At 42.6% G+C, this 13149-nt stretch overlaps 1 protein-coding gene and 1 long non-coding RNA gene across 5 annotated transcripts in view; one reads left to right on the top strand and one right to left on the bottom strand.

Moving 5' to 3' along the window:
* Positions 1-4266, top strand: part of MACROH2A1 (macroH2A.1 histone) — a 43023-nt gene extending 38757 nt beyond the window's left edge. For all 4 annotated transcript variants that reach the window (XM_030283690.4, XM_030283689.4, XM_012575877.5 and 1 more), the window contains exon 9: positions 3537-4266. In XM_030283690.4, coding sequence (XP_030139550.1) covers positions 3537-3702 — 166 coding nt within the window. In that variant the 3' untranslated portion in view covers positions 3703-4266. The remainder of the gene's footprint in view (positions 1-3536) is intronic.
* Positions 4267-5973: 1707 nt separating this feature from the next.
* On the bottom strand, positions 5974-12860 carry LOC140685052 (uncharacterized). Its single transcript, XR_012058218.1, has 3 exons — positions 12723-12860; positions 12407-12483; positions 5974-6104 (listed from the first exon to the last, which is right to left on the bottom strand). It is a non-coding gene; the product is annotated as an uncharacterized lncRNA (long non-coding RNA).
* Between the last annotated feature and the right edge of the window lie 289 nt (positions 12861-13149).

Here is a 13149-nt window from a genome sequence, read left to right as displayed (position 1 = left end):
GCAGCAAACCTAATGTGCCTTGATTCTCAGGATTTGCAGAGTCACTTCAAGCTTTCATCCAAAATCCATAAGCTGAATTCCATAGAGTTTACATCATGGGACCAGTTCATTAAAAAAAACCAAAAACCTTAAAAACCCTTGCCAAGGTCTTTGAAAGCCTTAGTCTAAAGTTTAGGTCCTCTGGCTCTGTACAGTGTCCTCAGTGCCTTTGAAAGTCAGATCATGTTCTTAAGAGTTTAAGTCCAGACTGACTGCACCTTCAGTCTGAGGCTTCTGGGTTTGGGGTGCAGAGAGAGGCTGGGAACACCTGGCCCTCACTGATGGCTCAGTAGGAAGACCAGGGGCCAAATCTAAGCTGAATTACACAGTTGTGTCTCTTAACCCTGAACAACTGACCCTTTTGAGTTGCCGTGAAAGAAGTTAGCTGGTATACAATAAGAATATTCTTCCCATTGTGTTGTGTTGCAACGCTAGATTAATTCTTGCATATTCTGTGGGCTAAGGTAGAAAATAGTGTTTGAGGTTTTGGATGAATGACAAGAAATAAAAGTTTCATTAGGATGCTAAATTTAAGCAACTTGCATCATAGAAATCTCCAGCTAAAGTTAATTTGCGTAGGTGTCATTTTAAGGAGATAACTTGAGCAAACTTTGCAGAACAGTAGAGAAATAAAGCAGGGGGTTCATACTAACTTATTGGATTAGCTGTCAGGGTCACAGGCTGGTCAGTACAAAGAGAAGCTCTGAATCACTCTCTGGGAGAAACTCTATTCCTCCACAGAATGATGTGGAGAGTGCAGAGCGTCTGTGGAATTGGTTATGTAAAAGTGGGACCATGTAAAAGTATTTTCCACACAGCCCTGTCTTTTCTGGATAGCTCCCAGCAAAGAACCATTCCCAGCCCTTGTTGTGAAGTAGGTGATTGGTACTGGAAAATGATGAAGCCTTGAACAATCCTCAGGATTCATATTTTGTTCTGAAATTTGGTTACTGACAGGCAGGATCTAGGGCCAGTCCTCCACTTGGCATATACATGTCATTCTTGCTTGAGCCAGCTGAAGTGGTGCTTTTAAAAGATGGAGAGGAATCAAAAGGCCTTGAGTAATATATGAGGTTATGTATTTTTCCTTTTTTCCCCCCTTAATTAGAGATACTCAAGCGTAAGTTAATTTTGGAGAGAACATAATATATTCTGACAATACTCTCTACTTGTTTTATGAAGTCAAAAGTATTAAAAAAAGAAAAAAGTAAAGCCTTAAAAGATAACAAATGCCAAAGACACCACATGTATGCAGCTGTTCTAATACAGGCATCTGTCAAGCAGACATCACCCAATAAACCCACATAAACAGTTTCATTCTCTTTTATAGTTGAGGAATGGGATTACATGAGGGCAGTTCAAATAAATCACGAGGGGAAATAAAATAGCATACTTGTAGCATTCACTGGGCCAGATGCTCAGCTACAGCCAACTTATGGAAAGCACAACTTGGGTTCTGTTCAGAGGTAGCCTGGAGTTCAGTCTGGTAGGGCCAGCAGGAGAAAAGGGAAAGGAGAGTTAGGGATTGAACATGAACTCATCCTCTGAGAAGGGATTTCATTCTGAGGCTATGACTTTCATCTGAATTGACACTGGTTTGGCTAAAGTCCCAAACTGCCATTTCACAAGAATTTAACTCAGACCCATAGATCAATGCATCAGGCTTCTGTTTCTCGCAGCCCACACATGGCCATCAGGCCAGCACCTTTCTGCTGATTTTTCTGCTCTGTTGTTCTGGGGAAGGTGTCCTGAGCAATGGATTGTTATCAGCTAGCCTGGCACTGTGCCTTCCTTTCACCAGGCCACTCTTCTTTCATGTGCCCTGGTGTGACCACCCTGCCAGAGCACTTGGAAGCTGTGTGACTTCAGAGGCCCCTGAGAACAGTTCAGAAACAGTGTATGTCCCTGGTTTGATGCTGCCCTGCATCAGAGCAAAGTTCCTGGAAGATCTCTTCACTGTATGCCAGGATGCAGCACTCATAAATAACCTGCAAGTGCCCAGGTGTGGAAGCTGTTGACTCCTAAGCAGCTCCTGTGTCAAAACTGCTCTCAGTTGATTAACTTCTCACACAACTGATTATCTCTGACCAGCTCATTTGGCTTTGGAATAGTACAAACTTTGCTCACAAAGCTTTTTCCTTTTTTTTTTTTTTCCTTCTTCAATAGAAGAAAAAATCAGGCATTTTCAAAAAAGAAAAAAATAGTGTAAGCTATTTCATGCCATCATTTTTGAAATCCCACAAACACTTTCTTCAAGACAGCACATATAATATCACATTACAGGCAGAGCTGACATAGAATTGCTCTCTGAGAATGTTTTTTGATAAGGCAATGTGCAGCGAGTGGGCCATGACACAGGCAATTGCCCTTCACATTTGGTGTGTTGCAGCACAAAATAAGAGGGAGATTACAACAGCATTTTACTACCAGTGTGGTGCATCAGTGAGCAAGTGCTGAGAAATGTTCTCCTGTTAGTGCCAGAGGTGGATTATCCCAGCTTCCTTGAACTGCTCAGGAAATGCTGAAAAATTCATCCATCTGTGTAATTATTTGTAATATTAATAGTACACACTTTATAATAGGAAGTATTACCTACCAGGTATCTGTAAGTGCACGTCAGGGAACCAGGTGATGTTCAACAGGTTCTTTCAGGTTATTTTTGGGTGCTACTCCTAAGAGAGAGTTCATGTCCCATCACCTTCAGACTGACTATGGAGTGCACATCACTGAGGCTGGGGGAGGGCTCAGAATTTGGCAGGGTAAAACCATGGTCTGGGTGAGTAGTAGTACTTCAGGAGTAACACAGCAACAAAGTTCAGGCAGTTCCAAGCAGTTACCAGGTGTAATTCCAGGAGTTTGCCATGATCTATAAAATTCAGATCATAAAGTTCAGGTCATAGCTTTGTTCAGACAATTCTGCTTGTGCTTGACTTGTTTTAAGAATAGATGAATCTTTCAGACAAGAATTCCTAGATAAAAATGTGAAGAATTTTATAAGAAAGGTTGTCAGGTTAGGTCCTGTAAAATCCTGTGCTTAGTTATCATTAGTAGTGGTAAGACCGTATTGTAGTTTGGGTCTTTTCATGTTTTATATTCTATATCAAGTTCTCTGTCCCTTTTTACTTTTCTTTAACAGTTGCTTTGCTTTCAGGACAGGTTTGATTTTGCAGCTCCGAAACATACACTGCTTTCCAGAACACTGCAGGCTCTTTCTTTACTTACCTGTTAAATGAGAATAATTGACCCATCAGGTATCATGAGGTTCAACCCAACATTGTGTGCAGACTCTGTATTCATATTTTAGGAATGCTTTTCTTCTGTTTGAGCATTTTAAGTCTCACCTTAATCAAAAAGCTTTTAATTCACACTGTAAACACTGGTTTTGTAGCTTTATTTGCTGTGAGGTGTTGGAGAAAAGATGGAGCCTTCCCTGAGAAGTTAAACCATCAAAAGTTGGTGTCTTGATTTTCCTTTTTTTTTCCCCTCTCTCCTTCTAGAAATGGCTTCCCAAAGCAAACAGCTGCTCAGCTGATCCTGAAAGCCATCTCCAGCTATTTTGTGTCTACAATGTCCTCTTCAATCAAGACGGTGTACTTTGTGCTCTTTGACAGCGAGAGTATAGGGATATACGTGCAGGAAATGGCCAAACTAGATGCCAACTAAGCCTAGAAAGCTACAGTACCAGCCCCCTCTTCCACCCATCAGCATCCTCAAATCTTTAAATCCTTGTGAGGCAGAGCATCCCTTATTTTAAATTTTGCTCATCTAGGGAAATAAACGTGGGGGTTTTGTTGTTTTGTTTTGGAATTTTTTGTTTGTTTTGTTTTCCTCTCTAAACTGTTTTATGTTGGCACTGATAGTTGGCATTACTGCTGTTAATGCACTGTTATACCAGGCATTGTCTGAAGTTAGTGTAATCTAGAAGATTTTATAGTTTTATTTTAATGAAGTATGAATCGGAACAGGAAACTGTTAGGAGTATGTAGTCTTTTACTTGTGAAAGAAACAGGCCAACCCTATTTTGTAACTGTGTTGTGGTGCTTTATCAATACATCGAGTGGCGTTCCTTTCATTTTTTAAAAGAACAGATGCTATAAACCTAATTTGTGTTTGTTTATTGTCTTAATGATTCTGGAAGAAAAAAAAAATACAGAAACCCTGTTGTCCTTAATTATATTTACAATTTTGAAACTGTGTGAATTGATTTAGTAAAATGTTTGAACTGTTGCTTTTGGTGTACTTGGATTGATTTTTCCTTTAAGCCTTTATTTTTTAAGTTCTGAAAAGTTAGCTCTGAGAGGGATGAGAGCAGATCAGAATCAGTGACCTGGAAGCTTGTTTGGCTATGCTGGGCTTCTTCCCTGTGCTGGCTGCATGTGAGTGTGCTCAGTGACACTCACAGCTGGGACTTTTCCAGTGTTCACCCTTCCCAGTTGTTGCTTCAGATCCTCCTGTGCAGAATCTGCCCTAATTGCCTATTCAGTTTGGGAGGTTGAAGCCTTTTAGATCAAGCAAGGCCTAAGACTTTTTGAACTCTTTCCAGTCATCTAATACTGGCCTGTTTGAAGGTACTTTGTATTTTTTCCAAATATTTATGAGCCCTGTTTGTAGTGGTGGCCCTGTCCTTTGCACAGCTGAAATCCATACCAACATTGACTTTATGGAAGCCACTTGGGTTTGTACTTTGAGAAAAAGAAATTACGCTGTTAGCATGTGGATGCTACTCTGAGGGAGGCAGCTCTTCCTTTGAAGTTTTTAGTTATTTCTAGGTAGGAGGCATACGTTTTCCATCTCTGTGGAAAAACTTCATTTGCTGATGAAAGAGTATTTCACATCCAATCTGGATTGGCACAGAGCAACAAGCAGACCCAATCTGACTTTTCAGTAAGTTTAGGAATACCAAATATTGAAAATGTGTAACTTGAACTCCTGCAAAAGTTTGGGGGTGTTTTTTGTAGAAGTAAAAATAATTGGAGCCTTCAAGTGGGGCACTAATAACAGAAGGCAAATTTAAAATATAATATAAAAGTTATTCTAAATATATACTGAAAGTTAAAAGGATCAAAGAGTAAATTATTTTTCTGCTTCAAATGCATAAAGTGTTTGACAGAATATGAGCTCAAACTTGAAAATTTTTATTGGCCAAAATGCATTTTGTGCATTTCTTAGACAGCAGCTTAAGGGACAGTAAATGAAATAAGGTGCAGTACTTTGGGCATTTAATTGTGAAGCATCTGCTACTGCAGTTGAATCCATCCTTGGAGTTCAACTGAACTTGCACTTTCCCCAAGTTTCACTAGATGTCACTAAAAGAATTCAAAAATATCAAAAAACTCTCATGAGCAGCTAACTCAGAGTGAAATGGGCCTTGATTTTTTTCAGTTCAGGAGCACATTTTTAACACAGGAGAGCACACATCACACTGAGCATTCAGATAACAGAATCCTGATCTGTTTGCAGTGTAAAATTTACTATACTGTACTAAATCTCACTATTTCAAACTCTGAAGGTTTTAATGTCAACTGAAGTGTTTATCCAGTTTATTTTCTAGGTGGTTGAAAGTACAATCTCCAGTGGCATTTAACAGATCTCACACTGCACCAGGCTGGGAGGGCCAACTTTTGTCTTTCAGCTAGAAAATCCTAAAGCAAACTGAATTGTAACTCAAATCACATGGACTTGCTTCTTTTGGCCTCACATCTCAGCTCCTTTTTCAGCTGTGGGCTCCACAAGAAGCTTGGCTGACTTCCTTGGGATCACCTGTGATGTGCCATTTTATTTGCTGTGATTATGGTGCTTTTGTAAGGAAAAAGCAAAATGAGAATAATTTGCAGTGTTGGAGCTGTCTCATGTGGGGCATTGCCATATTCTCTCTCCATACAAACACAGAGCATCCTCTTCCTCCTCCAACAGCCCAGAGCCACCTGTGTTCACCCACATCTCCCAGAGCCCGAGGAGTGCTGCTCCAAGGTCCCAAAATCCAGCAGCCTGTCAGGAGAGCCAGAGATCCCAGAACAAGCTTGACCTCAGGCAGCCTGAGTAGATTATGGCACCTATTCAAGAACCTAAAAAGTAACAGATCAGGTTACATTCATAACAAGGAAAACAAGAGGAGAAATTCCTGCTAACATGTGCATTGGGGCCAGGACATTACATTGGGAATCTCTGTGGCATTTTACTTGCTGGAGCTAAACATGCAAGCTTCACTTGACAAAAAAAAAAGACAAAAAAAAAAAAAAAAAAACCAAACAAAAAAACAAACCACTTTGGGAAGGCCACACATGGAAAAATGTCAGTGAGGTGCCTTTACAGCTTCTTCTCTTACTGGTAAGTTCGTTAGACATTCCCTAACTTTTTCAATACTTTCAAGGTAAGAAAGTAAAAATGTTTAAAGCATTTTGTGGCAAATAGCATTTTCAATTCAAGTCAGTAGAAGTCAGGTGGCTGAGCAAGGATGATCCTGACAGGAGGTACAGACACATGGCAGAGACTTTGCCTGTCCTGATGCCTGTTGCATCCTGGAGATCCCACTGCTCCCTATTTTCGGGTAATTGGGCAAAGAATAGGTGGAATTTAATTGCTTCCATGTGCGTGATTACAGGTCTGACACTGCATTTCATCATCATCATTCAAACTTACAGCATAGTTGAGAACAAATAATTGTTCTAATTGTTTAATGAATGATGAATTAAAAAAAAACTCAGATTAGTAACTCAAGCCCTCATAACCATAATATTGGAGATGCTGTGTGCAGCAGGGTAAACAAATGCACCAATGGGACAACATCAGGACATCTCCAGAGATTTGTCACCAAAAATGCTTCCATTTACAAGATTTTATCACAATTGGGAAATGCAATTCAAGGGTCCATTGAGAGCAGTATCAACATAATCATAAGGATAATACGGAAATACAAAAAGATGGGTGTTGATAGCAAGACAGGAGAGTTTGTAATCCTTCAGCCACCAAGAGTACTAAGGAAGTCACTGAAGTGACTGTAGTTTAGTAAAAATGTGAGGAAGACTGGAACTGGAGTCATTAGGTGTGAGCAAAGCACTTTTAGAAACGCTTTTTTCAGTAAGAAGGTGAATCAGGAACCATCCTGTTTGTAAAAACTCCAAAAATCAGAGTAGAATCAGAGTCCTAGGATGGTTTGGGTCAGAGGGACCTTAAAGATCATCTCTTTCCAACTCCCTGCCTTGGGCAGGGACACTTTGCACTAGACCAGGTTGCTGAGCCGAACCTGGCCTTAAACATCTCCAGAGAATTCAGAAAAAGCAATCCAAAAGGGAAAACAGTAACACACAGACAAGACATCAGAGCCATACTCAGACTGAAACAATCAGAGAGACAAAAGTTTACAGAAACATAAGGCTCCAGGTTTCCAGCATTCATTAGCACCAAGTTTTTGTGAGCTCCCTTCCCCTTGATCCTAGCTAAAATTGGGGTTTCCAGCCCGAGAAGCAGCATTGATAGGAGCTGCAGGTGCTGGTACTCGAAGATGAGCTCTGCAGTCTGTGCTAACCAGTCACATACTCTGCTCTGTGCTGCTTTTACAGAGGACAGTAATACCTCAAGTTGTAACTGCAACTCAGAAGGAGCAGCATAATTGATAGGCCTGAAGAGTGCAGGTAAGTAGGAGGATTGTATTTATATCCCTGGCATGAAACCCAAAGGGAACCAGGCTATTGCACACTGGCTAAAGTGCTTGAAAATTGCCACCGATCCCTTTTTGTGTCAAGTTCTTCAGAGATTTAGTTTGCTCCTCCATAGAATCCCACTTAATGCCTCCACAATTCATGTTTAACCATTATCACTAGCAACCTGCTCATAAATGCTTCTTCCCTGTTAGATTCCACAACCAGGAATCAAGGGGAGATGATACCGCTGTTTCCTAATACAAAGGAAGGAGCGACGACGTTCCACAGCGCAGCCCATAAAATCCCAACTCTTCCCCACTTTTTCACCAGCCTGGTTAACGGAAGAAATTTGATATTTTTGTACCTTGAAATGACTAACCTTCTTAGGCTTAGGAGAATAAATTAAAGTTGAGTCAAAGTATGCCTCAGCTGCAGCAATGGGCAGATTGATTTGCTTTCCATCTGGGAGATTAAATTCCACTGCCAAAAAAATGGCCCCAGCATAATTAGCTGTCAGTCAAGTTGCAAAGAGACAGACTATGTGGGATAATTGAAAGCCCTGCAGCTTCTCATTACATACTACAGTAGCCCTATTTGCAAATTTCCACCTTGAGGAGGGTCTCCCTACGTGGTCAGGATTGTACTCATTCCTCCTGGCACATTCTTGTGAAGTGAAACAGGAGTGTTGTGCAGGGATGGATTAATTTTAAGTAACTCGCTTAACCTAAGTTGTTTATAATATATTTGTCAACAGCCCCTGACAGCTCCACTAGACTTTAATTGCAAACAAATCCAAACAGCTAGAAGGAAATTGTGTATCTTCCACTCTGGGTACACCCAGGAGACACCTTTACAGACATAAAAATCACCTCCCTCCCTTTACCTTTCTTTTTTTGTTGTGTGCTGTCCCTCCCACAGGAATCCTCCTATTCAGCAAAATGTAATTCATAATGAATCCATCAGTATGCAATATTACAAACATGTACATTTCGTAAAATAATGAACTATTTTTTCCTCCCGTTTCCTGAGGCTCGAGCATGCTTCAGCGATTGCTGAGTGCACAGGAAAGTTTAGAATCATAGAGGAGAGTCACAGAATGGTTTGTGTTGGAAGGGACCTGGAAGGTCACCTGGTTCCAACCCCTGCCATGTGCAGGGACACCTTTCACTAGAGCAGGTTGTTCAGAGCCCCATCCAGCCTGGCCTTGAGAAACAAGCAGCTCTGATGATCAGTCCAAGCCTTACTGAAGGGTATCTAGTAATCTTGGTGATGAGGCAGGAGGCAAAAATAGTTCTAAGAGTAAAATATGTTACAGCTGTCATCCTAAAACTATAGGGAATATGTAATTCATATTTTCCCTCTGACTATAATGGGAGTCAGCACTGCCTGCACTCTCCTTTTAGGGCGAGATGTAATTTCTGTCCCTCTTCCCCTATAAACTAAGGAGAATTGGGTCCCTCATACTCAGCAAGCTCCCAGTTTTAAACTGGCACAGCTCCCACCAGCTCCGGTGAGTACCCGGCCACCCTTCCCTCCCTGGGGGAGGCAGCCCTGCCCCACAGCTGGGTGTTACCTGATCTCACCTGCAATAATGTCATTTACAGCGATGTCCCGAGCTGGGAGCGATGGGGGAGGCTTCGGGGGCTTCGTCTGCTTTCCTGCAGCCCGGAGGAGTCCGTGGTTCCCACAGAAGAGGGAGCCAGTGTCACACCTCCGGCTCTGAGCCTCCGAGCTAATAGAGCCGCACTAATACACTAATAACTCTTCCCAAACCAGAGCTTTCATTATACATGTCATTTATGCTCACCTTTAAGAGCACCACAAACCTGAGCCCTCGCACAGGCACAGATTTGCCTCCCTGCAGCACCTCCTCAACACTGGGACGCACTGGTGCGAACTGGGAGCCAAACTGGGAACAGAGCAGGTGCTTCATAAAACGAGTAAAGCCAAAGTAATGAGTTTGCTGCTGTGGTGTGGGAGAAGGCTGGGTTGGCACGACAGAACAAGACAGAAACTGCAGAAAACGGTGTGAAACTATTCCTGATTATTCAGGCTCCATCAGAAATATAAACATGCCAATCTACTCCTATGTCTAGAGGGAGCAAGTCAGGATTTAGCACACAGACAGGTCTCACGCTGGCTTATCCTCATGTATGCTAGGAATGGGAAAATTGCCCCTCTTGTCTGTGACAATGCCCCTTTATGATTTATTAGACGGTCCTCTCTTTTTGCCTCAATTACTCACTTCAAAAGAGGGTGGAAATGGGACATTCCTAGCCCTAATACTAAATGCATGTAGTCAATAAAAAAGAAAAAACACTGAAAAATGTTTAAAGGGAGGGTGCTTAAGTTATTGCAGCCCTTGGGAGCATTAATGTATGTGCCAACAAGTTACTGTATGTGGCTTTAACATGCTTATTTATTCTGCTGTGCAATAAAACTCTCTCTTAAATAGTGCCAAAACCTGTTTGCCATGGCAACCCCTCATCACACATGTGTTCCAGTAGTACTTACAAGCACCTTCTTAAAGAGAAATACACAGCAGGATAAATGTCTTGTGACCTTCAGGGCATTTTACAAAGTTTTAAGCACCCAAGTAAATATTACTTTGGACTGAAATATTTATTCCAGGTATTTTTTTTTTTCTTTTAGAGCAACATTAAGTAGTGAAGCAAAGCTTGTTCCTTGCTCACTTCTCCCCAAGTGGAGCTCTAATGACTTGGACAAAGCACAGAGCCTGGTTTTTACCTGGCAGGGCTCAGGTGTTGCCAGCTGGCTGGGGAAGCATGGTAGGGATCAGCTGATCTTCTATAGTTTCAAGTGCACTGCAGCTGTTCCTGGGGTAATTAGTCATCCTTTGTACTGTCACAAGAAAATGGATGTTTTCCCCTCCTCCCATCCACACAAATGTTTGCTCAGTGTAGCCACTGGCTTGGAATCCAAGCATGCACATGTCCGTAATAAAGCCACTAACACCGGCATTACATTTCCAGTCCTGCAAGTACTCAGGAAGGGCTCAATCCTGGTCTCTTTTAGCACTGCTGTTTAATTTACTGCTGTGCCTTAACACAACTGGCAAGACCAGCTCATTTCCCACATCACTGAGTGATGCATCCATGGACCATGCAGGAAAGTGCAAGGAGCAGCTCTGGGTCCTCCTGCTGAGCCTTCCTCCCACACTAGGACTCTGCCCTGTTTGCCTCTAGCTAGCAGCTCTCAGCTGGAGGCAGCACTGAACACAAGAGCCCTTCCAGACACAAATTCCCAGTGACTCAACAAGCAAAACCTGATTGATAGTGGCCTTTTTAAATCATCATTGGCTGTTGTGTGCGAGCAGGACCAGTGGAAGGAGCAAGCCAGGCAGGTTCTGCCCAGAGTGGGGCTCCCCCAGGATGGCTTAACCCTCTCTGCCCCTCCCTCCTCAACTGCTTCTCTTTGTGGGGTTCCCACTCCTTTCCTTCCCTTTTCATTTCAAAGAACATTATTTAATAGTTTCCACAGGACTGTAGAGGATGATGAAGCACCTTCATTCTCCAGGTGTGGAGAGGGCAGGGCTGGTCATTGAGCATCAGAAATGGCTGCTGGGGCCTCCTGAGGAGCCACTCCCCCCCAGCTGCAAGGACCCTGCATAACAGCACATCCCCAAAAGCCCCACAGCCCTCCAGTCCCAGTGCCCTCCATCCTGAAGGTGGTACTGTGTCGGAATCTGAGGTATTGATTATTCCGAAATTGCAATAAGTCTCTGTCTTTCAGCCCCGCTGCCAAAGCAGAAGCCATAATTCGTCTGTGCTGGTTTCAAGGTTGTTTATTCTGTTTATCTCTAACATGTTCTGCTGCCCTGCCGCAGCTCTGTCCTGCAGGGCAGCGTGTGGGGCTCTGCCCTCAGTGGGATGGTACAAACATTAAATACCACAAACTACCTGTGCTGGATTTACAATAACGTGCCAATATCTGTCACCTACGTTGGACAGTGTGTCCCCAGCCTGAACCAACAGAAAAATGCCAACACCACAGTGAAACATGGAGGGCATGAAGAAGGAGAAAAAGGACAAGACACACCCAATTTCCTCCATCTTGTCCCCTTTGAACCCCTTATCTAGAATCCTAAAATTTTACTTTTGCACCTGTGCCACACTTAATTATTACTTTTATCAAACACTCAGAGCTTGTAATTCATCCTGTAAGATTGAAAACTCTTTTCCATGGACAGAGATCACAGCCAGTGTCTCTGGGGGCTCTGTCCAGGGGGGTTCCTGACCCCTGCCAGGGTCGCAGACCTGCCAGGGCAGCCAGAAGGAAGCTCTGGATTCCCACAGCACTGCCCAGAGGTGGGTTCATGCTTGGGGCACCCCTGAGGGCATGTTCCCTTCACTGAATTCTGCTAATAAGATTGTTAGGGGGGGAAATAAGAGATGTTTTACTCCTCTGGCATCATATAGAACCACAGAATATTATAAGTTTGAAAACAATATTAAGATTATCAAGTCCAATCATTAACCTAACACTGCCAAGCCCACCACTAAATATCATGAATTTTTGCACAATAAAGTTCAGTTTAATCTTTCCAGAAAGAAATCCATGAATATTATCAACCTCTCCTGGGCATGTAATTTCCTCAGAGCTGACAAACCTTGCCCACTCCACTGCCCACCTAAATTCCCTGTCCCAGGCCCTGCTGCAGACTGTGGAGGGGAAGGGCTGGTCCCAGTAAGGCACAGGAACATTACCAGATATGGCTGTGCAGACATTCATTCTTGTAGGCAGCTCCAGGCAAATGCTCCCTCCAGCACCCAGGAAAGAAATCCTAGAAAGCACCAGAAAACAGTTGTTTTAAAAATAAATAGATGTATATAAAGCAAGAAAAGAAAACAGTGTATTCTTAATGCTCCATTATTAACGGTGCTCAGGAAGGGATTTTCTGCTTTACTGGAGCATGTAACAGGCTTAAATAAAAATCCCTACCAGAATATAATTTTGTAATTATGCAGATAAAATTTTTTTCTTGTAATGATAACATGAACACTCACAAGCTACATTACTTACACATTTCTGTAAATAGCAGGGATGTCTCTCAGGTTGCACTTCCATGAAGACCACAAGCATGTCACCCTGACAAACCACAAATCATTTAAGACTCCGGGCATTTAATAGTGCTGTCCTGTTGGTTTTAGTGAGGCTTTCAGCTACTGGCTCCTGGCAGGATTCCTGAAGCAGTTGTGCCAGGCAGAAAGCTGATTTCCCAGCCCTGTGTTATTAATTAACTGTTTCAGCACCAACTCAGGTGCATCCTTTAATGCTCAGTGAAGCCTGTGGAGAGCCAACTATCCTGAGGGCTGTTCTGAAGTGCCTCAGTTTTACTCTTTATCTCCCAAAACAACAATACCACACCTAGAAAGAAATAAATCATAGAATGGTTTGGGTTGGAAAGGACCTTAAAGATATCCCATTCCACAGCCTGCCATGGGCAGGG

This window comes from Taeniopygia guttata, chromosome 13 (assembly GCF_048771995.1).
Source record: "Taeniopygia guttata chromosome 13, bTaeGut7.mat, whole genome shotgun sequence".
Classification (NCBI taxonomy): Eukaryota; Metazoa; Chordata; class Aves; order Passeriformes; family Estrildidae; genus Taeniopygia; species Taeniopygia guttata.
Note: the sequence above shows the minus strand (reverse complement) of the source record. Positions and strands in the feature narration are given on the sequence as shown.